The sequence below is a fragment of the Callorhinus ursinus genome, unplaced genomic scaffold, assembly GCF_003265705.2.
Source record: "Callorhinus ursinus isolate GAN/ISIS: 27379988/994484 unplaced genomic scaffold, GSC_fseal_2.0 scaffold37, whole genome shotgun sequence".
Taxonomy (NCBI): Eukaryota; Metazoa; Chordata; class Mammalia; order Carnivora; family Otariidae; genus Callorhinus; species Callorhinus ursinus.
In genome coordinates this window covers 2,896,778-2,923,776 of record NW_027397099.1, presented here as the reverse complement: position 1 = coordinate 2,923,776, position 26,999 = coordinate 2,896,778, and the positions used below count along the sequence as shown (strand labels likewise).

Genomic DNA, 26,999 nt, shown 5'->3' with positions numbered 1-26,999 from the left:
GCGATGAGAACCTCTGGCTTACGGAAAATAGCATGAATTAATAATCATTTAATTGGCTCCTCCATTATGTTGCTGGTTTGGGAGATGGAAGTTTAGATGGAGGGGCTGTCAGTGGTACTTTAGCTAAGAGTTTGACGGTTGAGACGAGGAGGTGGTGGCTGCCTTTGGCTTCTGCACAAGGGGTAAATGTCGGGCAGCAGCCTAGGCCTTCGGTGGGCTCACCTTGGGGCCCCCATAAGGAAGAGGAGGATCCAGTTGCCACCCCACCATGAAGAGAAGAAATGCAGAAGAAACTTCCCAGCAACATGAACAGCTCAGTGCCTGCCCAGGATCTCCCCAAGGGAGGTCGCAGGCCAGAGGGAGGCTGGCCTTTGGCACAGAATATCCGCCATGCCAACAGCCCCATTGGTGTATTGAGTGATGAGATGAATTTTGCTCCTGAAATACAGAAATTACTCATACTTTGGATTTTTGTTGATGTCTTGGCTGTAGTTGGAGGAAGCAAAAACTTCTTCATTTCCAGTTTTTTCTTAAGTTTTCTTTTTCATGAGGCAGCAACTCCATGCCTTGCCTGACTTCAGAGTTGTACGGAGCACATCACCAGGTAACAAGTCCATGGTGGTCTATGGCATTGCGAATACATCTTTTAAGTTTTCTGTGGCCAAAATCTCAGTGACTCAGATTTTAATTCAATAATGAGGACTGGAATTGGAAGGCTGGTTCTAACAGGTGAACTTATAGAGGCTGTGTTTTCAACCATACTTGGTCATTCTGTAAGCCCCCTAAGTTTATACTATTCTTACCTCTCCTTTAAAGTAAGTCATTTCCTATATGAAGCGTTACTTGGCTTATTTTAATTATTCTGTGTGCATAGAACCCAAGACCATTTCTTGAAAATTCTAAGGAAAACTGGCATGATTTCAGGTTGGTGCTCCTTTTCTCCCGTTTCCTCTAATTAAGTATGACAAGAGGGGTACCTTTTCAAGTAATTATTTTTAGAGGTTAAATACTTCCCAAACAAATATGTTAAAAGCACAGGTAATCTGGAAGTTGATGTCTCTGTGCATGAATGATTTTCTCCCCTAAGGAAGCCATGCGTTGATTACTGTGTTTCCTTTTGGGATGCAATTGTTTGGCCTCCTGTATGGAGGATAAGACAGAGAGTCATGAATCAGGTCTGACTCTCCTCGCTTTTGTCTTTGTCAGTTGGCGGCCAACCCATCATAGTTTAAGGGGGGAAATGGTGGCTTTTGGCCCAGAAAGGCAACTTGGAATTTTTCATACCCCATGAGAAGGACATGCTGGTCCTTTCTGTGCCTCATCAGCAAGTTGGGTGGGACAACCATAATTCCTAACAAGCAAGTGCTTTTTCACTCATGAGAAAGTTTGTGTGGCAAGGAATGCCCAGCTTACCTCCTATCAGGCTGTGGTAGGGGTTGGACCCACCACCGCAGTGTCACTATTCCATCTGCCTAGCTTTAGAGAGTATGTAATCTGTAGCGCATGCACTCATGTGGGTCCTTGCCACATTTCTATCCCCTTCCAAGTGCCAGGAGCCCAGCATGTTGCCTGTGGAAGATTCATTGAGATTTAACACATATTTTTGTATGACATAGCTGCCAAAAATGAGAAAATTGCTTTAACCAGCAAAGTAAAAAAAAAAAAAAATACCACCCGATGTTTTGCACAGTATGGATCCAAATATCAATGTTTCCATGGACAGTTGAATTTAAATGCTGAGCTATTTAATTATAATATTAAAAATAATATAACTACCTGGCAATCTTAGAAAATGGGAGAATGGTCCATGATTCCATTACCTAAATACAACAGCCATTTTCTTCTAGTCTTCTTTTCTAGTACCTATTTTTTTCCATAGCTGTATTGTGGTGTAATATATATTGTCTTATTTTTCTTCTGATCAGCATTCTCAAGAACTTTCTACATTGGTTCACAGCTGTCATTCATAATGTCTTCTAATACCCAGTAGAGTAGCTATGCCATTGTTTACTTGACCATGCCCTGTTTTAAGAGACCGAGATTGTTTCCAATTCATTTTGTCATTATTATAAAACCCACTACAGGTAGTAACCCTTCAAGTTGTTTGGCTTTTTGTTGCCTGTATAAACCAAAGGTTCCAGGCACTGTTTAAACTAAGGCTTGTCTCTGAAGTGCGTGTATTTCCAATTAACTACTGTGATGTCATAGTGGCCTTAAAGTGACCAGTAATTGATTTGTTAAATAATGTTTCCTAGACTGTGACATCTCTCCTAGAATTTAAGTTAAAGTTTAGAAAAGTCTTCAAAGCAGAAAACCACAGTACTTTCTCTCTTGGTATTCGTACAACCTCATTTACTTAGGCCTACAATGTATGCTGGTGACAGAACTGAAATAGAAATTGATTTTGAGACTCTGGCCCTTTTGAAGTAGTTCAGAGAGAAGCAGCTTGAGGAAACTTCAGACTGTCTGTGGCCTGTAGTCAACCGTCATCCAGCATGCTGATGGAGAACTTGCACAACTGTTTGCACATCTACAGAAATTGTATAGAGACCTCGGTGTCATGTCTTGATAGAGACTGACATTTTAATGTCTGGGGTCAAGCTTGGCGGGGCTGTCGGCCTAGTTAACCTAACTCAGGAGCAATCCCTACATCACCCAGGGAAACACAATGGGATTGTAACCGGGTGTTAATAGGATCTGTTACAAGAATGGCACAGCTTTATCTTCAGGGAACGAGCTAGTGAGCTGCAGGTGGCTAATGTCCACTTCTAAACAGATCAGATCAGATAAACATGCACGCTGTCCAGGATAGAAGGGAGATGAGCCCCAGAAGTTTTTAACACCAGCGGGTGCAGTATTTCATATTGGTGTGTTACTGCGGAGAAAGAGGAACAAGGGAAAGCATGCTGATTTTATTTTTTAAAACACTTCATAGGACTCCTTAGCTTGAGCTCACAAAGGAAGCTTTAGAATTCCAGAGCAGTTTGAAAGTTTGAAGAAAAAAAAAAAAAAGTGATAAAAGTTCCCTGCTCCATGCAGGGGGAAAGAATAGTGGCTTCTTGAAACCAGAATTCTCACCTCTGCAACCTCGTCACAATTCACCATGCGTTCCGCGTTGAAGGGAGAAGGTGGACTCTTGTCGGACGAGGAAGCTAACGCCTCACTGGGCTACCCTGTGTTCGCCTTTTGCTTCCCAGCGAGTGAGATGAGTTGGGTGGTCGTAGCCTCTGTGCTCATCCACTCATGCGGCCCTGCAGCGGCACAGCGGACACCCTTTCTAAAGGGGGTTAGTGGCAGACGGAGAGCATTTACCAGAGAGTGCATGGTCCTGTAAGAGAGAGTGTTGTTTTCAGGTCAGGCAGACTAACAAAAAGACGGGGTGTTTGGGTGTTTGGAATGGCATCTCTCTCTTGGTTTGCCTCCAGTGGGAGGAGGAACAGATAGTGGCTCTTTCCTAACTCAGCACAGAGACTATCCAGTGCCTACAGGCTGGAGGTAGAAATGGGGAAGGGGAACCAAATAAGCATCTGAAATATCACCTCATACCTCCACTCACCCCCTCTGTAGAGTGCATTTGAACTGTTAATATGGAGAGGATAACCAGTAAGCAAAAATGAAAAATGATGGAGAATAAGGAACCTTCTGGGAGTGGGGGGGCACTTAAGTCCCTGAACCATCAGTTAAGGACTCCTGTTGTTGGAGTGTTCAGATAGGAGCCCATCACACTATGAGATCGGAACCCTGTGATACGGGGTTCCTTCAGGGGCTGGGAGATGGGAAGTGGGCCGTGGGGGAACTGGTCTAGAATGTTACAGCACCTAGTTAATCGGCAGCCAGTCCATCACATTAAATATCCAGCCGTCATGTATTACCTTTCAAGTGAAAATGAATAACTCCCATTAAGAGCAAAATGGGTTTGAAGTCGATTCGAGACAGATTAAAGTACTGTTATGAATGTGTGTGTTGAGAGGAGGAGGGGTCTGTGTGTAAAATGCTTGTCCTTGTACTTTTTAAATAATAGATGCCCTACAAACTTATGTAGACCAGGTTACCAAGATACTGGGGTTTAAAGGTCACAAGATGTGCATTCTGGGAAGAGCATCAACTTCCTGGAATATTTCCTGCATTTAGCAATTTTTTTTCAAAATTATTTGTGGCCTTATGATTTTAATGAATAAAATTGATTTTCTAAAATTATTTATTAAAGCACACATCTATAATGACAGCATCTTGGTATCCATGTCAGAACAGATTTCAAAGTGGAGCCTAAAGTGGAAACACAAGCTAGGTAACCAGACCAGATGAGACAGGCAGCAGTTTTATGAAAGAGCAAAAATTAGGCTTTCTAAACCAGTGACCTCAATGCCGAGTCAAATTATTTTTCAATGAGGGGAATGGGTATATATTTCTCACTACCATTTTCAGGATTTTACTAATCATTTTTAGCAAATTATGAAAAAGGAAGTTATGTGTCCAAAACAAGTGAGAGAACCAACCCGTGAATACAGACCAGGTTTTGGAATGACCAAATCCAACCATGTTGGGATTTGTGTTCACAGTGGAGAGCCCCCCACCCTTGCCACCGTATCCTGGTTAAACCCTTAACCCAGCGGTTTTCTCGTCAAAATCTTCCAGATCCTTTACCATGCTTCAGAGAACTCCCGTCTACCCACACTGTATGCTACTTAAGTCTCATGTGACTCTCCTCATTAATTAGTGGTTTTTGTTGGGTTTTTTGTTTTGTATTTTGTTTTTTGGTGGAATAGGGTGTGGTTTGGGCAAGCAGATAGAAGACTTTCCCCCTTACCGCCCACTCTGAATAAACGCTTGAGCTTGGAGCATTGGCTAGATTTTAAGTTGGATTCATGCCCTACCTATTCCACTCTTCAGTTACTTTTTCCCCAAAAGCAGGTTGCTAAACCCAAACTTGATTTTTTCCCTCAAGTATTTGTGTGCAGATCCATGTGAACCTTTCTCAGGTCACATTTATTATGCCCCCTGTAACGTGCTGTGCTGTGATTCCAAGCGGTCAAGTTGGGACAGTGAAGTTGGGAGCACATGGTTGATTACATCTGTGGAAGCAGAGTGTGTCTGGTTCTTGAGTTGACTGGTGGTTGGCAAAGCAACAGGTGAGACTCTCCCACCCGTTCTCAGCCCTACTGCCCCCCATAGGCCAGCAGAGTGTCTCTTGATTGGGAGAAGTCCATACACTGAGTTTAGCTTAATCCAGCCCCGAGCATTTTAGTCCATTTCTTTATCTTTTTTTCTTAGCGTTCAGTTGTTGAAGCAGTGACAGAAATTCATGGGGGAAAAAGGAACACTTGCTTCTTTTCCAGCGTGCTTGATAAGTCAGTCCGGATGCTCATCCTACTTGAATTTTGGTGTTTCAAGAAAATCCTGTGCTATAAATGAATGTTGATTTTCACCCAACACAAACCCTCTGGGAGCTGGCCTGGTCTGGCTGCTATATCGCATCTTCTGCTTTTTCTTCCAGCGTCGTCCAGCCAAGCAGAGAAGGAGCTGACAGATTCTCCTGCAACCTCCAAACGCATTTCCTTCACAGGTAGCTCGGAATCTCCTCTCTCTTCAAAGCGACCTAAAACATCAGAGGAGACCAAACCAGAGCAGGTGAGACCAGAAGGGGCTCTGCTGGTCCAGGCGGGAGGTGGGGGGAGTGTTTTAGACACCAGCGGGGAGCACAGTCTTGGGTGGGTGGGCTTGGGGCAGACACAGGCACTGGTGGGAACTGGAGATTCAGCCAGAGGGGTGGGTGTGTTCCCCACAGATGTACCAGTGTCCCTACTGCAAGTACAGCAATGCCGACGTCAACCGGCTCCGGGTGCATGCCATGACGCAGCACTCCGTGCAGCCCATGCTGCGCTGTCCCCTGTGCCAGGACATGCTCAACAACAAGATCCACCTCCAGCTGCACCTCACCCACCTCCACAGCGTGGCGCCTGACTGCGTGGAGAAACTCATAATGACGGTAAGGCAGCCAGTTAAGACCCGTGGCATCGCTTTCCCCAGAGGTCACAGGTGATGGAGGAACACGGACCAGATTCTGTGCTGTTGGATGAGAAAGCCAGTGTAGAGTTGGAAGTGTCAGAAGTGATCCTAGTTCTGGGACCTTTGTTCTCCTGCACCCGCCTTCAGCTCAGCATGACCATGGTGTGACTGTGGCCCAAAGCACTCAGTATGTTTGTGTTCCCCACCTTCCCTTATTATCCCCCCTCCTGGTCTGATGCAGAGGTCTAGATTAACTCACCATTCACATGAAGAAATTGTTCTTTGGACTCTCCAAACCTTTAATAAGTAGGTCATGTTCTAGGTTGCGCTTAGTCTCTTTTTATTCTCACAACAGCCTTGTTTCAAAGATAAGAGTTTGACATGTCTCCATTAACAGCAGAGGAAACCGAGACTCAGACAAATTAGCTGACTTGATTCCACTTGTAAGTGGCAGAGTTGAAATTTGAGCCCATATTTTCCAACGCTACGAATGTGACCCTGTAATGTCGGAATTTCTCAAGTGGCTACTTTGATTCTCAGAACAGGAAAATGGCCCGTAGGGTAGCACGTGTTGATTCATGGACAAGGGCTTTGCATTTTGAACATGATGTTGCTACACCTACAGGTTTTAAAAGCCTGGCTCTGAGTGACTTCTGTGACACGGCCCAAAAGTTTAGTGTAAAGATTTAAATCTAATTGTAATGTGGAAACTTCTCAAAATACTACAGATCATACTAATATCCTGCTCTTTCTGTCTGTGGTGAGACAGCTGTGCAAGCCCTTTCCCGATCACTAGAGGAAAAACTACCCAAGAGAATTATTCTGACCTCTAACTTATTTCAGTAGTGGAGTAATAAGAAGTTAATTTGATTGCCTTTTCATCTGTTCCCAGAGAAGTATTCTTCCTAGAGAATTCCATGTTATAATGTGCAGGTCACAGGCATATAACCTCTAGGTGTTTCCCATTCCATTTGGTTATGCAAGATGAATGAATAGTGTTCTAAGTGATGTTTTGTCATGAGGAACTTATAATTGATAATGCATCAAGAGAACTTTAGCAGCCAATGGGAAACTTGAAGGTAATCTAGCATAAGTTTCATTTCAGAGATCTTTCAAGTATAAATTCACTTTCCGTGGGTATTTTCAGATAGACTGGTGAACATCATGAAAAGATTGAAAGTGGAAACCTTTTCCTTTGGATGGGTGGGTTTCTATGTTATAGGTATTGGCATTCTCACCAACCTTGGAAATAACAAGGGGAATTTCTCCGGCCTCATCACACTTCCCACTGATGGCCTGGAACCATAGGAACCTGAAGGAACAGAAGGAGATGTGGGAAACTTTTTCAATACTTAATGACATTTTTCTTTTGCTCAGCTGGTTATTTTTCCTGTTTAATATAAATCTGGTCTAGGAAATATGAGCTATAGTGATCTGTGTGACCGGTTTACATTAAACAGTAGGTTTCATTTATATATCACTAGGGACTAGAGTATAAATTATATTTCAAATATCCATTGTTTATCATTTTTTATAGCAGCAAAAGTAGTGTACATTTCATGTAGTTGAGTCAGGTGGTCATTAGGCACTTCATTTACCAACAGAGTCTTGAAGGACAAGGTGTTACTGCTGTGTTTCTGGGGTGCCGATCCCTAAGATATTTCTGAATGTTACTAACTAGCACCTTCTCAAGCAGTGATTCTCAACCTTTTTGGAGACTCCAATGAAAGTGATTCTGTAGCCTTACTGGGTTATTCTATGCACAGTAAAGCTGGACAACAACTGTTAAGACCACTGTTGAGGATTCTGCATATACAAAACTGTGTGTACAATGCCAGGGAGCATAAGAATACCTTAAAATTCATACATGGAACCAGGCTAACAAACCCTGTTCTAGAAGAATTCCTGACAACATAATTGTGTAGGAGAAATGTGCTCCCTAAAGCAGTTGCAGTTGGCATCTTGTACTGAAACTGCTGTGTACCTCATCTTCCCACAGCAGACAACAGAGATGTTTTCTACAGAAATGGAGATGTTTTTTAAAAGCGTTATAATTCCAGTATAGTTAACAGTGTTGTATTAGTTTCAGGTGTATAATACAGTGATTCAACAATTCTGTATGTTCCTCAGTGCACCCCCGCCACCCCTCTGGTAACCATTAGTTTGGTCTCTATCGTTAAGAGTCTTTTTCTTGGTTTGCCTCCCTCTCTCTTTTTTACCCCCCTTTGTTCACCTGTTTTGTTTCTTAAATTCCACATATAAGTGAAATCATATGGTATTTGTCTTTCTCTGACTTATTTCACTTATCATTACACTCTCCAGATCCATTTTGTTGCAAATGGCAGGATTTCATTCTTTTTTTGTGGCTGAATAATACTCCGTTGTGTATATATGCCACACCACATCTTCTTTATCCATTCATCTATTGATGGACATTTGGGCTGCTTCCATAGTCTAGCTATTGTAAATAATGCTGCAATAAATAGAGGGGTGCATATATCCTTTCAAATTAGTGTTTTTGTATTCTTTGGGTAAACAACCAGTAGTTGTTTACTGGGATTGTTGGATCATAGGGTAGTTGTATTTTTAACTTTTTGAGGAACCTCCATACTGTTTTCTTTTTTTTTTTTTTTTAAAGAATTTATTTATTTGACAGAAAGAAAGCAAGAGCAGGAACACAAGCAGGGGGAGCGGGAGAGGGAGAAGCAGGCTTCCCGCGGAGCAGGGAGCCCAATGCGGGGCTCAATCCCAGGACCCCGGGATCATGACCTGAGCCGAAGGCAGACACTTAACGACTGAGCCACCCAGGTGCCCCTCCATACTGTTTACCACTTTGGCTGCACCAGTTTGCATTCCCACCAACAGTATAAGAGGGTTCCACATCCTTACTAACACTTGCTTTTTCTTGTGTTTTTGATTGTAGCCATTCTGACAAGTGTGAGGTGGTATCTCATTGTGGTTCTGATTTGCATTTCCCTGATGATGAGTGATTTTTGTTGAGAATCTTTTCATGTGTCTGTTGGCCATCTACATGTCTTCTTTGGAGAAATGTCTGTTCATGTCTTCTGCCCATTTTTTAATTGGTTTATTTTGGGGGGGGATGTTGAGTTGTTTAAGTTCTTTATATATTTTCGATACTAACCCTTTATTGGATATGTCTTTTGCAAATATCTTCTCCCATTCAGTAGGTTGTCTTTTGGTTTGTTGATTGTTCCTTTGCTATGTTAGAAGCTTTTTATTTTGATGTAATCCTAATAGTTTATTTTTTCTTTTATTTCCCTTGCCTCAGGAGACGTATCTAGAAAAATGTTGCTATAGCTGACGTCAGAGAAATTACTGCTTTGCTGTCTTACAGGACTTTTTAAAAAAGATTTATTTTAGAGAGCACGGTGGTGGCGGGGGGAGGGGCAGAGAGAGAGATGGAGAGAGAGAATCTCAGACTTGCCACTGAGCGCAGGGCTCAATCCCATGACCCTGAGATCACGACTCGAGCCAAAATCCAGAGTTGGACACTTAACCAGCTGAGCCACCTAGGTGCCCCTTCTATTATAGGATTTTTATGGTTTCAGGTCTCACATTTGGGTCTTTAATCTATTTTGCATTTATTTTTGTGTATGATGTAAGGAAATGGTCCAGTTTCATTCTTTTGCATATTGCTGTCCAGTTTTCCCAACACCATTTGTTGAAGAGACTGTCTTTTTCCCATTGCATATTCTTTCCTCTTTTGTTGAAGATTAATTGACCGTATAATCATGGGTTCATTTCTGGTTTTTCTATTCTGTTCCATTGATCTGTATGTCTTTTTTTTGTGCCAGTACCATACTGTTTTGAGTACTACAGCTTTGTCATATAACTTGAAGTCTGGAATTATACTTCCAGTACTTCTTTTTCAAGATTGCTTTGATAATTCCGGGTTTTTTGTGATTCCATACAAATTTTAGGATTGTTTCTTCCAGTTTTGTGAAAAATCCTGTTGGTATTTTGATAGAGATTGCCTTAAATGTGTAGATAGCTTCGAGTCGTGTAGGCATTTTAACAGTATTTGTTCTTACAGTCCACGAGCATGGAATGTCTTTTCATTCCTTTGTGTTGTCTTCAGTTTCTTTCATCGGTGTTTTTTTTTTTTTAAGATTTTTATTTATTTATTTATTTGTCAGAGAGAGAGAGAGAGAGCACAAGCAGGGGGACCAGCAGGCAGCGGGAGAAGCAGGCACCCTGCTGAGCAAGGAGCCCAGTGTAGGACTCAATCCCTGGACCCTGGGATCATGACCCGAACCAAAGGCAGATGCTTAACCAACTGAGCCACCCAGGCGTCCATCAGTGTTTTATAGTTTTCTGAGTACAGGTCTTTCACCTCTGTGGTTAAGTTTATTCCTAGGTACTTTATTATTTTTGGTGCAATTATAAGTGGGATTGTTTTCATAATTAGAAATGTAGACATTATAAAAATAATATATAAATAAAGTGTGCACATTTTGGGAAATGTACTGATTATAAGAAGTCACTTTGCTAGCAACAAGAGAAAGTTAATGGATTCAGAAACAAAGTTGAAAGTTACGAGGAATGTAATCATATAAGGGTTTCACTCTTTACCGAAAGGTATATGTAAGGATGATTTGGTTCTCTACATGAGAAGATGGAGTCACTGCATGGCTGTCAGTATTGAATTGATTTTTCAAGCTATGAGCATGGTTTGCGTTGAGATGATGTAACATTTCCACCTTGATCCTTTAGTTCAGCAGGAAAAGATGGGCAACCAGGGTTAGAGGGGAATTTGTGGCTGTAGCTTAGGGTGAACCCAGAATCCTGTTTGAAGATCGGAGTTTGCCCTGATGAATCAAAACAGATACCACTGTTCTTCCTTTGGAAAGTTTGGTGTTAAAATGGAATTTTCAATTGTTTTACAACTAAGTGATTCTAGTAAACCTGTGGTTAAAATCATGCCCCTCGAGGGTATTTTACTGTAATTTTATTAGAGAATTGGCCATGGAAACTATTGGTTGGGCTTTCTGACTGTGTATCTGTTTGTTCCTGGTCAACTGGAGCAGAAAACTCTGAAGTCAGCATCATGAGAAATGCCCCCCAAATCAGAGCTCCATTTTTAAAAACACGTCATTAAGGAATAGCCAGTGTATGGTCATTCATCCTCTAAGAGGAGAAAGTTACATCTGCCTTGTCCCTGAGTGGCTAGGATGAAGGGCAGTGAGAGGAGTGAATCTCTTTCCTTGCCAAATGGTTTGACTGTTAGCTGCGGTCGGCTGCAGAATAGGAAAAGCCAGCAAAACCCACCCAGTAGACAATTCTTGGTAGACATCGGGTATGCCCAGGGTATCGAAAGCTATAAATTCTGATAAACATTTTCTGCTGTCTGGGTCCAAGGTCGCAGGATTTGGCTTGAATTGGGTTTCAGTCCTTCTAAAAGTAAATTTCTCCCTGATAAATGGAAATAGATTACTTGCTACACAATGTCTTTCCGTTCAGTTGTAAATGGAGAGTGTTTTGAGGAGGCTTCATTTAATAATACCTTATCAGACAGCTTTCAGGAACCTGCAGTGTCTAATATGTCTGTTGCTATGGTAACAGCTGCTTGCTTATGCTCTGCATCTCATATCTGTGTCTTCCTTGGGCCCCCTTCTCTTTACCAATGAAGGGACTTGAAAAATATTCTCCACTGGGAACAATTGCAGCTCTGGTTCTCCACTATGGAAACTGCACCCGCAGCACTTCATTCTGCTTGGCCTATTGGAAACAGACCTCCAAACACTGTCCTTACACACGTCATATGAAAGAAGGAAATCTATAAAGCCCAAGGGCGATGAGACAAGTGCCCCTCCAGACCTGACCGAGCAGGCTGCCCCCAGTGTCGGCTCCACAGAACTCTCACTTACTTACAGAGAAGTTAAGAGATTTCAAATTGGTAGTAGGGATGTAGGAGTTGCTTTTCTACACCCTCTTTTTCCCACTCTTTTGGGGAAGGAGAGGTGAGGGTGAGGGGGGACATGTTTCTGGCCCCTGCGTGAGAATGGGAAAGATCACCTACCATGCATTTCAATACTCTTAAATTATTCTAGTTGATCACTATCTTTCTAAGTGTCAGGACACACCACTGGGCTCCTGGAGCATTAATATGGGGAAATTGTTTTTGTTCCTCAGTCACTTAACAACATATAACCTCATACTGGAGATGGGCTTCTGAGCAGCCCAGGAACACCTTTTTCTCTAGCCCTTCATCTTTTCTCCCCTTGGTAGTTCTTAATTATCCTGTATTTGCTGTACACGCACAGATTTCCCTTCTCTGCTTCTGGCCCTGCACCCTGCACAGCCTGCAGCTTTCTCTCTCTCCCTCTCCATCCGTGTCTCTCTCCCTCGCCCTCCCCCCACTCAGGAGCATAGTTGGTCTCCTGTGATTTCTTTCAGTCATTGTCTAGGTCTCCCTGTGCTCGTGTGCCTGTGCATCTCTGAGTTTCTGGGACAGGCTGGCTGGCTGCCCCCCCCCCCAGCTGTGGCAGCGGGTGGCCACCAGCCCTGGGGCTTTTGCACCTGCGTGGGTACCAGCTCTCTCACTTTGTCTCTATCTCAGAGGAAGGTAATGAAAATAATCGGGCTTCATTAATTCCAAGCCCTGTGAGATGATAGCCATTTGGAGCCTGTGTGCCAATTAGGTGGTCTAAATTAGAAGTGACCTTGGTATACTGCCACTGCTTGCCTCTCTGAGTCTAATGAAGCTTCTCTCTCCAATCCATTCTCCTTCTCCACACTCTTTTCTGTTGCCCTGTGTGTATGTATGTGTGAGTGTGTGTTAAGTATTCCCGTGTTTCCTATTCTCCCATGCACCTCCTTTTTTTTTTTTTTCTTTTTTGTCTTTCTCATTCTTAGTTTTTAAACTCTGGTTGGGACTATGTTGGTTTCTGGCCCACACGAATGTGAACATGGCCCTGCGGTTTTTCCTCATGAGTTTTAGCTTTAAAAAAAAAAGGAGGGGGGGATAGACAACCACAAAGAAGATATTTTAGAAAGGAAACAAGACAGAGAGAGGAACTAGGCCCTCTAACCTCCATAGTTCAGTGCCCAGCCTGGCACATTTGCAAGGTAGTAAAGGAAGGGAAAATGGCTCTGAGGCCCTGCTGCCAAGAGGTGCTCTGGTTTGCTGGTTGCAGAAGTCCAGAGACTTGCTGGCCAGCCCAGCAGCTGACTGGGTGCAGAAGTGAGCAACCTGACTTCCACTGCAGCCTTCACATACACCACCAGCTAGAATGCTTGGCTCTGGAAGCAGTTGGGTTTAAACTTCATTTTTTGAACCTAACCAACTCCTTATTCACAGGATGTAGAGACTTGGCCAGGTCCGTATCAGGAAGGCCTGTGTCTGAGGCTTTGCCTCTTTTTCCTTCCACTTGAGGTTCTTCATTCTATTGGTTTGCACTGAAAAGTGAAGGATTTGAGGCTTCCTTGGGAGTCTAGGTTTTGGCAAATGTATTTTTTCACTTGGAATAGTGAGCCTTTCAGAAAGATACCCTATAAAGAATACCTAGATACCAAGAAAGAATAAATACCAGTGATCCCTCCCAAATATCATAATGGGGACCAGACTCACATCCAAGCTTCTGGGTTTTATAAGGAGTGGCCTTGGGGCTTTAGGGTCCAGCTCACCTGATAGAAGTCTTGAAAGGCATCAAATCATAATCCAAAACAATGGTGAACCCAATAGAGGTAGGAACCTAGGTATTTATGAACCCAGGTCACCTCTGGGTGACTATCTAAAGATAGTTAACTTGAGTCCATGGACTTTCCCCCAAGGGAGCCTGTGATTTCCTGAAATTATCTGCAGTAGTCTCTGTGTGAAACTATTTCTTTAGGCATCTTGTAGCCTTCAGATTTTGAGGTTATGATGTCTGAAAGGTTAATATTCTGGCTTGTGAGCTTCTTGGGCACAAGGACAGTGTCTCACTGTCATGCAAGCATGCAATACAGGGACCCTGTACAATATATAGTGAATGATGGTCAAATGGATGGGTGAGCAGAGAGTCACTTGAGGCCCTTCCTTCTCAAGACTAAGTTGTTTTAAAATTGCTTAAGCTTTAAGACTTTTAGTATCAGTGTGGAACGCTTTTATTTCTATTGTTATTTATGAGAACTGCTTAAACTTGAAGATTTCTAGCATCAGAACAGAACTCCACATTTTTCTTGTATACATGAGACCTCTTGTTAGGAAGATAGCAGAGCTACAGTTTCCTGACTCTCAGCACCCCAGATCAAATGATTGTTTTTTTCCTACATTCCCACCAACTCTGCATACTCCGGTGGGGGGGTGGGTATCATATGTGGTATCTAGAAGATTACCATGGAATTGCCCTTTGCATCACCAAGGCCAATCTTGGAAGACCCAAATTCTGAGGAAATAATGGCTCTAATCAATTGAATTTTCTTACTAGGGCAAGCTTTGTTATACTTTAGATTAAAAGTCTGTTTTTGTTTTTAAAGATTTATTTATTTTAGAGAGACAGTCTGTGTGCACGCAGATGGGGGCGAGGGCAGTGAGAGAGGGAGAGAGAATCCCAAGCAGATTCTGTGCTGAGCACGAGCCCAATGTGAGACTCTATCCCACGACCCCGAGATCACAACCTGAACCAAAACCAAAAGTTAGTTGCCCAACCGACTGCACCATGCAGGTGCCCCAAAAGTCTGTTTTAACAGTCTCAGGTCCGCTCTGAGTATTGGGGACATAATTTAACATATTGAACGTCTATGGGTGTACAGATTATGAGAGTAAGCAGTCTATATGGTGGTATAGTGAAATGTAGAAAATGTACTTGTTTTTATCAATTGTGTACTGTCATCTGGCCAAACTTATAACTTTTTGTTTGGCTTCTGAGCCTGGGATGGAGAAGTGGGAAGAGGGAGAGAGGTGGGAGGGAGGAAAGACTGCTTGCATGCGTGCATTCTCTCTGTAGGGGAAGGTGGTGCCATCCAGTTATTTGAGGGCTTCTGAGGTTTGGGCACATCTGGGATGGCTCTGTTTAGGCTGCAGTCAGGTCGTGTCCTCTCATACACCTACATGCTCCAGCACACATAGTGAAAGGAAAGGTCTTCATAGAACTGTGCTCAGCGCACTTGAGTGACTGCCCTTCCCATGACTTTGAGCTATCCATCAGATGCTATGGCTAGATAGGACTGGAAAACAAGGGGGATGCCAAGGCACGTGTTGAAGGAACTCTGCCTTTGGCCAACTCTCCTTTTCCTCATTGAGCAGAACTCCTCCATGAGCTGTATATTTATGGCTCTTTACAAAACATGAAAAGTTTGAGTGAAAACCTTTGGAAACTAGTAGGAGAGGGAGGAATGGGCTCAGGCATGGGAACTTTAGTGTCTTAGAGCCGCTGTGGGGCCCTCCAGTAGCCTGTGCGGGAAGGAAGCTTCCGTTCTCAACCTCTCTGTTGAGACACATGCACAGATAAACCCCGCCAGAATTTCTAGATCCTCAAGATTCCCTTTAGGCATATTCTCCTCTTTGCCTCCTGGGAGTTTCTTGCCATCAGATTTTTATATACCAAACCTCTCCCCCCGATAGAATTTGGGTACACTATAGATGAGAAGATGCAGGTAGATAAAAGTAATTACTTAAACACATATGGGGCAAGACTTACAGGTTTGGAGGCCCAGATTAAGATGCAAAGGAGCATGTGAGGTTGATGATTATATTTCGGGAAGAGTTAATTGATGGAAGGTGAAGGCAGACAAAGAACCTCTGCTTACTGCCTTCTTGAATCCCAATCAGGAATTATGATTAAAGTCGCGGCGAGACAACAGAGGGCTGATGAATTGGTGTCTTTTTTTTTTCTTTCTTGCCGTCATTCACACTTGATTGACTTCAACCTTTCAAGTGCAAAAGTCTCTCTTTTCCATTATTATTCATAGCCATCTGAGTTTTTCTAATTAAAGTGTATGAAAACAATTACTGATCCGTCGTACTGAGTCTGTTAGAGGGGATGTCTGCCTTACTGTAATGCGTATAAAAAGCCCACAGTTTTCTATAATGATGTGCAGCTGAGGTGTTAGATAATTTTATTCTTTTTTACTCTGTAGGGCTTTTTTTTATTTTTCATGATTCATTTTTCATAATTCCTAAAGATCCCTGGAAAGGACTGATCCTGCAGCTACAACCAAGAAAGGAGGTGGGGGGGAGTCTTTTTTCCTTTCCCTTTCTCCCCCTCTTGCCCCCAACCTCGTGCTCCCCCTTGGCTGAGGACTATAAATTAATCGGTGACCTTTCACTTCTTGGATTCCCGCTGGACTTCCCAACCATACTGGTCAGAAATGCTTTCTATTAAAAAGAAAATAGATGGAATGAGTTTGGCAATCTCTGCTCCATTCCTAACGATTCATCAACAGCTAGCCTTAACCAGCTGCCGACGAGCTTTGTGTGAGTGTGCAGATGTCTGAGTAGGAATTCTATGTCACGCACATTCACCTGCCATGCACCTGCTCTTCATAAACATGAGCTTTCTCAGAACCTTTCTCCATAGTGCCTGTTGCTTAATTTTTACCCCTATAAGCATCGCAGTTGCTGATACTATTCTAATTCCCCCAAATGTATTGAGGAGTTAACGTTTTGGTGTTTATGGGGAAAGTTGTCTGGGTGTCCCCTAGCACTGGAGCCTGCCACTGACATTTCTAGGGAACATGTCATCAGCTATTAGGAGCAAGTCCAGGATCTTCAAACCATTAAAAATTAATGGTAATTTATTTAAAATATTTAATTTTGAACAGTAAACTAGGTGTTCCAATCTTTGCACCAGCAAGTACAGGTATTATTGAGATACCTGAGTTTCATGGGAAAATAATTCCTTCAGGTAGGGCTGGAAGCCATGTAGAAAGGTTAGTGGTGTGACTGTAGTTTCCGTTCAGTTCGTTTCTCAGGCTGTCATCAAACAGACCATTTCTAATTCATTTTGCAAGATCATCGCCTACTACTTTTCCACCCTATAGCAGGCAAAGGGATATTACTTCTTTTTAAATGAAGAACCTTTTATCCTGACGTTGAATTTGAGGGCTGCTTATCATGTTAATGTGGGGCAAGTGATAACTTCAGACAGACTTCTAGCCAGTGTCAGAGAAGCCTAGAGAAAAATGTCTGAGGATCTGACCTGATCCAGGCTGATTCTGGAATTGCTATATTAGCAAACAGTAGCCATGGTCAAGGTGGGGCTGCCCTGGTGTAGAATGCTGTGCACCTCAAGCAAAGACTCTAGAAGAAATCCTGGCTGAAGTGAGTCGTAAGAAATGCTGGCTTGCACTTGATCTAGCTTCTAAAGGGTTACAAAATGTTTCCTGGAGAGTCTGCCAGTGTGTCTGCGTGTCCTTAGCCTTCTTTGTTCTCCTCTTTTCTTCTCACCCTTTCCTTCACTCTCATTCCCCTCCTCTTCTTGCCTGAATACATTTTGAAAACAGTACTACAATGCTCCCTGCTTCAAGATTACAGTGTACTTTACTAGGTATGATTTAATTAGGGCCCTTATTATGTTTTCAGCAGCTTAAGGTGGGCCTTTCAACTTATCTACCTAATTGGTTGCACAAGAAGTTTCACAGCCCATGACAAAACATTGTCAGTGATCAAAGTCAAAATTCTGCATAAAGGAAAAATATTAATAATAAGATTATTCTTCAAGTGTGCACTGCTAATTATGTCCAGAATGTAACCGTAGAAATACTTTTGACTGATGTGAGCTTTGTCTAATAAACATGAATCTTCAGTGAGCTATGAAAAGTGACACTTCCCGCTTTAAATTGGTGAAGACTAATTTTGCTTATTAAATAATTTTTACACATCTCCCTATTTTGGGTCTCTTTTCTCTCCATTTGACTCTCCTCATTTCTCTGCCTCTTACTCCGCAGGTGACCACCCCTGAGATGGTGATGCCCAGCAGCATGTTCCTCCCAGCAGCTGTTCCAGATCGAGACGGGAACTCCACTTTGGAGGAGGCAGGAAAGCAGCCTGGTTAGTGTCATTCTTGACCCCTAGAAATGGAAACAAAATGAAATATTGGGCCACAATTTTCACTGAGCAGGAGTGCCAGGAATCCTTACAAAGTCCTCCTAAGATGAATGTAACTGATCGAGAGGAGGTGGCACTTTGGTCACCTACTTCAAACTCTGGCATGTATTTGTATACCATTCATATGGTTTAAAGTGGAAAGAAAATAAGGTGAGAACCAGTGGGATTTTGGTGGACCCATGTCCCCTTAGACTATACATTTAGGGAGTGAATAACCAGAGACTCAGTCAGTAGACCCATGACTCCCCAATCTCTCAGGACTTAATAATTAGGGACTTTTGGAGCATGTGAGGGATTTCAGAGCACTGGATTAGCTGTCTCTCAAACTTTCCTCTGCACAAAGTTCTTCTTTGAGTCTTCTGGGATTGCCTTAGGACCTTGCATAGAGGTGTACTTAGCACTGGGTGTCATACACAAACAATGAATCATGGAACACTACATCAAAAACTAATGATATACTGTATGATGACTAAGATAATTTTTTAAAAAGGTGCATTTAGAAAGGACATTGTTCTAGACATGTGCTGGTGCCCTGTGGTGGTTCCTAGTTTAATTAGATGGGTCATTAGACGTCCACTTAGGAGGCTGTACTACATCGTTCACCTTTTGTCAGCAGCTAAGATTTAAGTTGGGAAGACCTCAGCCCCACTACTGCCCCACCTCCCCCCCTTGTGATTTTTCCCTATTAGAAGGTAGACAGCTGACTTTAAAAGGGTCAGAGTATGTATGGGTGTGATCCTATCACTGTAGAAAATAATTTTTATGTATTTTAATGGCCACTTGAATGTTCATTTCTTACTGAATAGAGAGGACAGTCAAAAGTAATGTTACAACAAATGAAGCTAAAAAAACATATTCCAAAGTTTCTTATATTGCCAGAATTTCTTATATTACAATGGACAATAGTTCATTCCTTAAATTCCCCACAATTTAGGATATCATTTATTCACATATTTTACAGTTCAGGTTCACGTAAAAGGGAAGTCCAGTCTAAGATCAGTAACATTCAAACCAGTTCTTGAGAAATTCAGGATTCTGAGTCAAGCAACTGAATGGTGTGTAAAGACAGATCCAAGATATGATACAGGCCTATTATGAATGAAACTTTTGTATTTCTTTTTAGTCCCCTCTGTTGATGTGCACTTGCTTTAATATGTACTCTTTGCAGGGGCTGTGTGGAGAGAGTCTGTGTTCACTAGGACTTGCTAGGTAGATAGCTGTGGGTGCCATCCTTGAAACAAAGCCTTCTTTATCATTGGGCTTGGTTTTTTTTTTGTTTTGTTTTTTTTTGTTTCTTTTTTAAATTACAGAAACCTCAGAGGATCTGGGAAAGAACATCTTGCCCTCTGTAAGCACAGAGCACAGTGGAGATTTGAAACCCTCTTCTGCTGACCCAGGCTCTGTGAGAGAAGATTCAGGCTTCCTATGCTGGAAGAAGGGGTGCAATCAGGTTTTCAAAACTTCTGCCACTCTTCAAACACACTTCAATGAGGTTCATGCCAAGAGGCCTCAGCTGCCTGTGTCAGATCGCCATGTGTACAAGTATCGCTGTAATCAATGCAGCCTGGCTTTCAAGACCATTGAAAAGCTGCAGCTCCATTCTCAGTACCATGTGATCAGAGCTGCCACAATGTGCTGTCTTTGTCAGCGTAGTTTCCGAACTTTTCAGGCTCTGAAAAAACACCTTGAGACAAGCCACCTGGAGTTGAGTGAGGCTGACATCCAACAGCTTTATGGTGGCCTTCTGGCCAATGGGGACCTCCTGGCAATGGGAGACCCTACCCTGGCAGAGGACCACACCATAATTGTTGAGGAAGACAAGGAGGAAGAGAGTGACTTAGAAGACAAACAGAGCCCAACGGGCAGTGACTCTGGGTCGGTACAAGAAGACTCAGGCTCAGAGCCAAAGAGAGCTCTACCTTTCAGAAAAGGCCCCAACTTCACCATGGAAAAATTTCTAGACCCTTCTCGCCCTTACAAGTGTACAGTCTGCAAGGAGTCTTTCACTCAAAAGAATATCCTGCTAGTGCACTACAATTCTGTCTCCCACCTGCATAAGTTGAAGAGAGCCCTTCAGGAATCGGCAACTGGTCAGCCAGAACCCACCAGCAGCCCAGACAACAAACCTTTCAAGTGTAACACTTGTAACGTGGCCTATAGCCAGAGTTCCACTTTAGAGATCCACATGCGGTCTGTGTTGCATCAAACCAAGGCCCGAGCAGCCAAGCTGGAGGCTGCAAGTGGCAGTAGCAATGGGACAGGGAACAGCAGCAGTGTCTCCCTGAGCTCCTCCACCCCAAGTCCTGTGAGCACCAGTGCCAGTAACACCTTTACCACCACCAACCCAAACAGTGCTGGCATCACTCCGAGTTCCAATCTACTGAGCCAAGTGCCCCCTGAAAGTGTAGGGATGCCAGCCCTGGGGAATCCCATCGGTGCCAACATCACTTCCCCTTCAGAGCCCAAGGAGGCCAATCGGAAGAAGCTGGCGGATATGATTGCATCCAGGCAGCAGCAGCAGCAGCAGCAGCAGCAGCAGCAGCAGCAAGCACAGACACTAGCCCAGGCCCAGGCTCAAGTTCAAGCTCACCTGCAGCAGGAGCTGCAGCAGCAGGCTGCCCTGATCCAGTCTCAGCTGTTCAACCCCGCCCTGCTTCCTCACTTCCCCATGACCACAGAGACCCTGCTGCAGCTGCAGCAGCAGCAGCATCTCCTCTTCCCCTTCTACATCCCTAGCGCAGAGTTCCAGCTCAACCCTGACGTGAGCTTGCCAGTGACCAGCGGGGCACTGACACTGACGGGGACGGGCCCGGGCCTGCTGGACGATCTGAAGGCTCAGGTTCAGATCCCAACACAGAGCCACCAGCAGATCCTGCATCAGCAACAGCAAAGCCAGCTCTCTCTGTCCCAGACTCACTCTGCCCTTCTACAACCCAGCCAGCACTCCGAAAAGAAAAACAAATTGGTCATCAAGGAAAAGGAAAAGGAAAAAGAAAGCCAGAGAGAGAGGGACAGTGTCGAGGTGGGAGAGGGCAACCCAGGACCCAAGGAATCGCTGCCAGATGCCTTGAAGGCTAAAGAGAAGAAAGAACTGGCACCAGCAGCTAGTTCTGAGCCTTCCATGCTCCCACCACGCATCGCCTCAGATGCCAGAGGGAACGCCACCAAGGCCCTGCTGGAGAACTTTGGCTTTGAACTGGTCATTCAGTACAATGAAAACAAGCAGAAGGTGCAGAAGAAGAATGGGAAGACTGAGCAGGGAGAGAATTTGGAAAAGCTTGAGTGTGACTCCTGTGGCAAGTTGTTTTCTAACATCTTGATTTTAAAGAGTCATCAAGAGCACGTTCATCAGAACTACTTTCCCTTTAAACAGCTAGAGAGATTTGCTAAACAGTACCGTGAGCAGTACGATAAACTATACCCCCTGAGGCCCCAGACCCCAGAGCCGCCGCCACCGCCTCCCCCACCACCTCCTCCGCCCCCTCTTCCTGCAGCACCACCTCAGCCAGCTTCCACGCCAGCCATCCCTGCATCTGCCCCGCCCATCACTTCACCCACAATCGCACCCACCCAGCCATCCATGCCACTCACCCAGCTCTCTATGCCCATGGAGCTGCCCATCTTCTCACCACTGATGATGCAGACGATGCCACTGCAGACCTTGCCGGCTCAGCTGCCCCCTCAGCTTGGACCTGTGGAGCCTCTGCCTGCGGACCTGGCCCAGCTGTACCAGCACCAGCTCAATCCAAGCCTGCTCCAACAGCAGAACAAGAGGCCTCGCACCAGGATCACGGATGACCAGCTTCGGGTCCTGCGGCAATATTTTGACATTAACAACTCCCCCAGTGAAGAACAGATCAAAGAAATGGCAGACAAGTCTGGGTTGCCGCAGAAAGTGATCAAGCACTGGTTCAGAAACACCCTCTTCAAAGAGCGGCAGCGTAACAAGGATTCCCCTTACAACTTTAGCAATCCTCCCATCACCAGCCTGGAGGAGCTCAAGATAGACTCACGGCCCCCTTCGCCAGAACCTCAGAAGCAGGAGTACTGGGGAAGCAAGAGGTCTTCAAGAACAAGGTTTACTGACTATCAGCTGAGGGTCCTACAGGACTTCTTTGATGCCAATGCTTACCCAAAGGATGACGAATTTGAGCAACTCTCTAATTTACTAAACCTTCCAACCCGAGTCATAGTGGTGTGGTTTCAAAATGCCCGACAGAAGGCCAGGAAAAATTACGAGAATCAGGGGGAGGGCAAAGATGGAGAGCGGCGTGAGCTTACAAACGATAGGTATATTCGAACAAGCAACTTGAACTACCAGTGCAAAAAATGTAGCCTGGTGTTTCAGCGCATCTTTGATCTCATCAAGCATCAGAAGAAGCTGTGTTACAAGGATGAGGATGAGGAGGGGCAGGATGACAGCCAAAATGAGGATTCCATGGATGCCATGGAAATCCTGACACCCACCAGCTCCTCCTGCAGCACCCCAATGCCCTCACAGGCTTACAGCGCCCCAGCACCATCAGCCAACACAGCTTCCTCCGCTTTCTTACAGCTCACAGCGGAGCCTGATGAACTGGCCACTTTTAGTTCAAAAACAGAGGCAAGTGATGAGAAACCAAAGCAGGCTGAACCTCCCAGTGCACAGCCAAACCAAACCCAAGAAAAGCAAGGACAACCAAAGGCAGAGCTGCAGCAACAAGACCAGCCCGAGCAGAAGACAAACGCAGCCCAGCAAAAGCTCCCACAGCTCACTTCCCCCACTTCGTTACCACAGCCTCCTCCACAAGCACCCCCACCTCAGTGCCCCTTACCCCAGTCAAGCCCCAGTCCTTCTCAGCTCTCCCACCTGCCCCTCAAGCCCCTCCACACGTCGACTCCTCAACAGTTGGCAAACCTACCTCCTCAGCTAATCCCCTACCAGTGTGATCAATGTAAGTTGGCATTTCCATCATTTGAGCACTGGCAGGAGCATCAGCAGCTTCATTTCCTGAGTGCACAGAACCAGTTCATCCACCCCCAGTTTTTGGACAGGTCACTGGATATGCCTTTCATGCTGTTTGACCCTAGTAACCCACTCCTGGCGAGCCAGCTGCTCTCTGGGGCTATACCTCAGATTCCAGCCAGCTCGGCCACTTCTCCTTCAACTCCAACCTCCACAATGAACACTCTGAAGAGGAAGCTGGAGGAAAAGGCCAGTGCAAGCCCTGGAGAAAATGACAGTGGGACAGGAGGAGAAGAACCTCAGCGAGACAAGCGTTTGAGGACAACCATTACACCAGAACAGCTAGAAATTCTGTACCAGAAGTATCTGTTAGACTCCAATCCAACTCGAAAGATGTTGGATCACATCGCACACGAGGTGGGCTTGAAGAAACGTGTGGTCCAAGTCTGGTTTCAGAATACCCGAGCCCGGGAACGGAAAGGACAGTTCCGGGCTGTGGGCCCAGCGCAGGCGCACAGAAGATGCCCTTTTTGCAGAGCACTCTTCAAAGCCAAGACTGCCCTCGAGGCTCATATCCGGTCCCGTCATTGGCATGAGGCCAAGAGAGCTGGCTACAACCTAACTCTGTCTGCAATGCTCTTGGACTGTGATGGGGGACTCCAGATGAAAGGAGATATTTTTGATGGAGCCAGCTTTTCCCACCTACCCCCAAGCAGTAGTGACGGCCAAGGTGTCCCCCTCTCACCTGTGAGTAAAACCATGGACTTGTCTCCCCGAACTCTTCTTAGCCCTTCTTCCATCAAGGTGGAGGGAATTGAAGATTTTGAAAGCCCCTCCATGTCCTCAGTTAATCTGAACTTTGACCAAACTAAGCTGGACAACGACGACTGTTCCTCTGTCAACACAGCAATCACGGATACCACCACCGGAGACGAGGGCAACGCGGATAATGACAGTGCGACGGGAATAGCAACTGAAACCAAATCCTCTTCTGCACCCAATGAAGGGTTGACCAAAGCGGCCATGATGGCAATGTCTGAGTATGAAGATCGGTTGTCGTCTGGTCTGGTCAGCCCAGCCCCAAGCTTTTACAGCAAGGAATACGACAATGAAGGTACAGTGGACTACAGTGAAACCTCGAGCCTTGCAGACCCCTGCTCCCCGAGTCCTGGTGCAAGCGGGTCAGCAGGCAAATCTGGAGACAGTGGGGATCGGCCAGGGCAGAAACGTTTTCGCACTCAAATGACCAATCTGCAGCTGAAAGTCCTCAAGTCATGCTTTAATGACTACAGGACGCCCACCATGCTAGAGTGTGAGGTCCTGGGCAATGATATTGGACTGCCAAAGAGAGTTGTTCAGGTCTGGTTCCAGAATGCCCGGGCAAAAGAAAAGAAGTCCAAGTTAAGCATGGCCAAGCATTTTGGTATAAACCAAACAAGTTACGAGGGGCCGAAAACAGAGTGCACTTTGTGTGGCATCAAGTACAGCGCTCGGTTGTCTGTACGTGACCATATCTTTTCCCAGCAGCATATCTCCAAAGTTAAGGACACCATTGGAAGCCAGTTGGATAAGGAGAAAGAATACTTTGACCCAGCCACAGTACGTCAGTTGATGGCTCAACAAGAGTTGGACCGGATTAAAAAGGCCAACGAGGTCCTCGGACTGGCAGCTCAGCAGCAAGGGATGTTTGACAATGCCCCTCTTCAGGCTCTTAACCTTCCTACAGCATATCCGGCGCTCCAGGGCATTCCTCCTGTGTTGCTCCCCGGCCTCAACAGCCCCTCCTTGCCGGGCTTTACTCCATCCAACACAGGTGGGTTCTGCTCTAGGTGATTCTTACAGCATTAAATAGCTGCCCAAATAGCATTTTGTTCTATGGCTACCACCCAAATTCTCTGAATGTTGGGCAGATAGGTAGAAGCGTCCCTTTCCAGTTTTCTAACAGCAACAGAACTTCTGGTCCCTTTCACTGAGTCTCCCTAGTGCTGTGGTTCTATGACTTCCCAGTCTCAGGGATGGGACCTCCTGGTTGGAACAGTCTGCTATGAAATTATTCTCTTTGCCCTGTGTTCAGTAACACAACCAGGGTGCGTGCTACAGGGAAGAACTTGAGGGTCCTGGCATCCTAAATCCTGGGTTATTTTCAAGAAAAAGGCTTCTAGCATAGACCCTTCCAGTCAGTCTTTGTGAAATTGCCAATCCCATCTAGATAATTGTTGAAAATAGAAGACATTTGAATATCCTAGCTAATTCTGGATCATGCTTTATGGAAACTGGTTCAAGAGAACCTAAGTCCTTGTCCTTACCTGTGGTCCCTGTTCCTGTTTTTAGAGAGCTGTTCTGGCAGAACTGCTATCAGGAAGAAGCTCTCATAAATGGATCCTTATTCCTGGGCTTCTTACCTAGCCAGAACAATAGTGGTTATACTAGTTTCATTATAATGAGACTGCCTCTGTACTTGAATGCACTGGCCAGGAATCTTGTATTGGGCAAGATGGTTCTGAATCTTCAGACAGACAATAAACATTAATGCTCATTTTTAGGAGTCTTCATCACCCCTTCATTTCCCTTCACCCATCTCTCTCTCTTTGCTCCCCCCCAGCCCCCTAATTCAGTCATATATACTTGGTGCTCTTATTTTTCTATTATTAATAGGGAGTCTGATAATTCTTCCTGTGTCCCTCTCTTGTTCCTCCTCTGTCCTCACCTGTCTTCTCTGTAGCCAGCTTTCTTTCCTAAATTGGACCTCTAGGATTCTGTGAAACTTAGGCATAAGTCAGCAAGATTTCCACCCCCCCGCCCCAGGCCTGCATTGACCAAGTGTACCTTTACCAAAGGAGAGCCCTTCAGAGTGCTTCCTTGCCTGAAAATGGGTCCCTGTTCCCAGGGGTTGAAGTGGTAAAAGCATTAAGATCTGTAAGTCGTTGCTTATAGTTGTTGGCAAGTAAGGTCACAGAATTATGCTAAAGCCAACTAGACATAAGCCAAGAATCAAGCTATGGAAGGTGTCTAGGCACTGAATTACCCTTGCAGCCCAGAATCTTGGCAGAAGGGCTTGGGATGGCCCAACATTTCATAATAATGTGAAAAAAATTAGAATGTCTGATCTATTCCCCTTGTTTTACAGATGAGAAAACTGAGGGCCAGAGAGGTCAAGACCATTCAGCAAGCTAGGGTAGGAGCCAGAGCTCCCACCCAGGCCTCCAGGCTCCCAGTGCTATGTGCTCCTTCCACAACACCCAATATGAGCCAGTCAGTCAACAGGTATATGTTTAGTGCTACTCAGGTTCTGACCACTTGAGAGTGGACTCAAGATAGAAAGGTATGCTCTTAATTATTAGAGGCAGCCAGGGTTACCAGTGTGTCCCAGTTACCACCACCTGACTGTACCACAGCTCACAGGAGCACTGGATCTGGAATGGGGGAAGGAACTTGTATTTAGTACGTCAGGTCCAATGGTAAGCTCTTTCCATATGACCTTCCATTTAGTCGCTACAACCATGTATTGTAGAAAGTTGAGGTTCCGTGGAGTCAATGGGTCTAAGGCCACATAGCGGCTGTGTGTCAAACACAATCCATACTGTATCAGTCTGACTCCAGAGGTGCATGACAAGTATCAGGGCGATGAAATGCCTTGCTTGGTTCTAATCTTGCTGATGAGAAAACTGAGGCCACAGAATTATTCTGAGAATGTATTGAGCTACTCTATCAAACATGGTTAGTGCAGAGCTTGGTAAATATAGCAAGGATTCTGTAAATGATCCTTACCATTTCTTTCTCTTCTCAAGATACAGAAGTCCGTTTAAGGCCTTCTGACTGGGATCTTTCTCCTGAAAGCCTGATACCACAGAGATGGAGAAATCTCTAGATGTTTTTTCCTTGCCTCGCTGACCTTTTGGCTCCAACCTACAACTTGGAGCAGGCCTGTTGCCCAGATGTAGACAGAAAGAGCCATGTCCTAAGTTGTCGAATTCATAATCCATTCACTCTCCATCTTGT

General features: G+C 44.7%; 1 protein-coding gene and 1 long non-coding RNA gene across 7 annotated transcripts in view; one reads left to right on the top strand and one right to left on the bottom strand.

The window, feature by feature from the left end:
• The window catches only part of ZFHX3 (zinc finger homeobox 3), a 244,097-nt gene that overhangs the window by 209,531 nt on the left and 7,567 nt on the right, over positions 1 to 26,999 (top strand). For 5 of the 6 annotated variants that reach the window (XM_073880062.1, XM_073880064.1, XM_025888787.2 and 2 more), the window contains 4 exons: positions 5,495 to 5,628; positions 5,786 to 5,986; positions 17,896 to 17,998; positions 19,366 to 24,813. In XM_073880062.1, coding sequence (XP_073736163.1) covers positions 5,495 to 5,628; positions 5,786 to 5,986; positions 17,896 to 17,998; positions 19,366 to 24,813 — 5,886 coding nt within the window. Of the gene's footprint in view, positions 1 to 5,494; positions 5,629 to 5,785; positions 5,987 to 17,895; positions 17,999 to 19,365; positions 24,814 to 26,127; positions 26,265 to 26,999 lie in introns of all 6 variants that reach the window. The other variant, XR_012374614.1, reaches the window with a different exon arrangement.
• The window catches only part of LOC141370530 (uncharacterized), a 181,293-nt gene continuing 172,189 nt past the window's right edge, over positions 17,896 to 26,999 (bottom strand). The window contains exon 3 of the long non-coding RNA XR_012374615.1: positions 17,896 to 18,018. This is a non-coding gene — a long non-coding RNA (uncharacterized lncRNA). The remainder of the gene's footprint in view (positions 18,019 to 26,999) is intronic.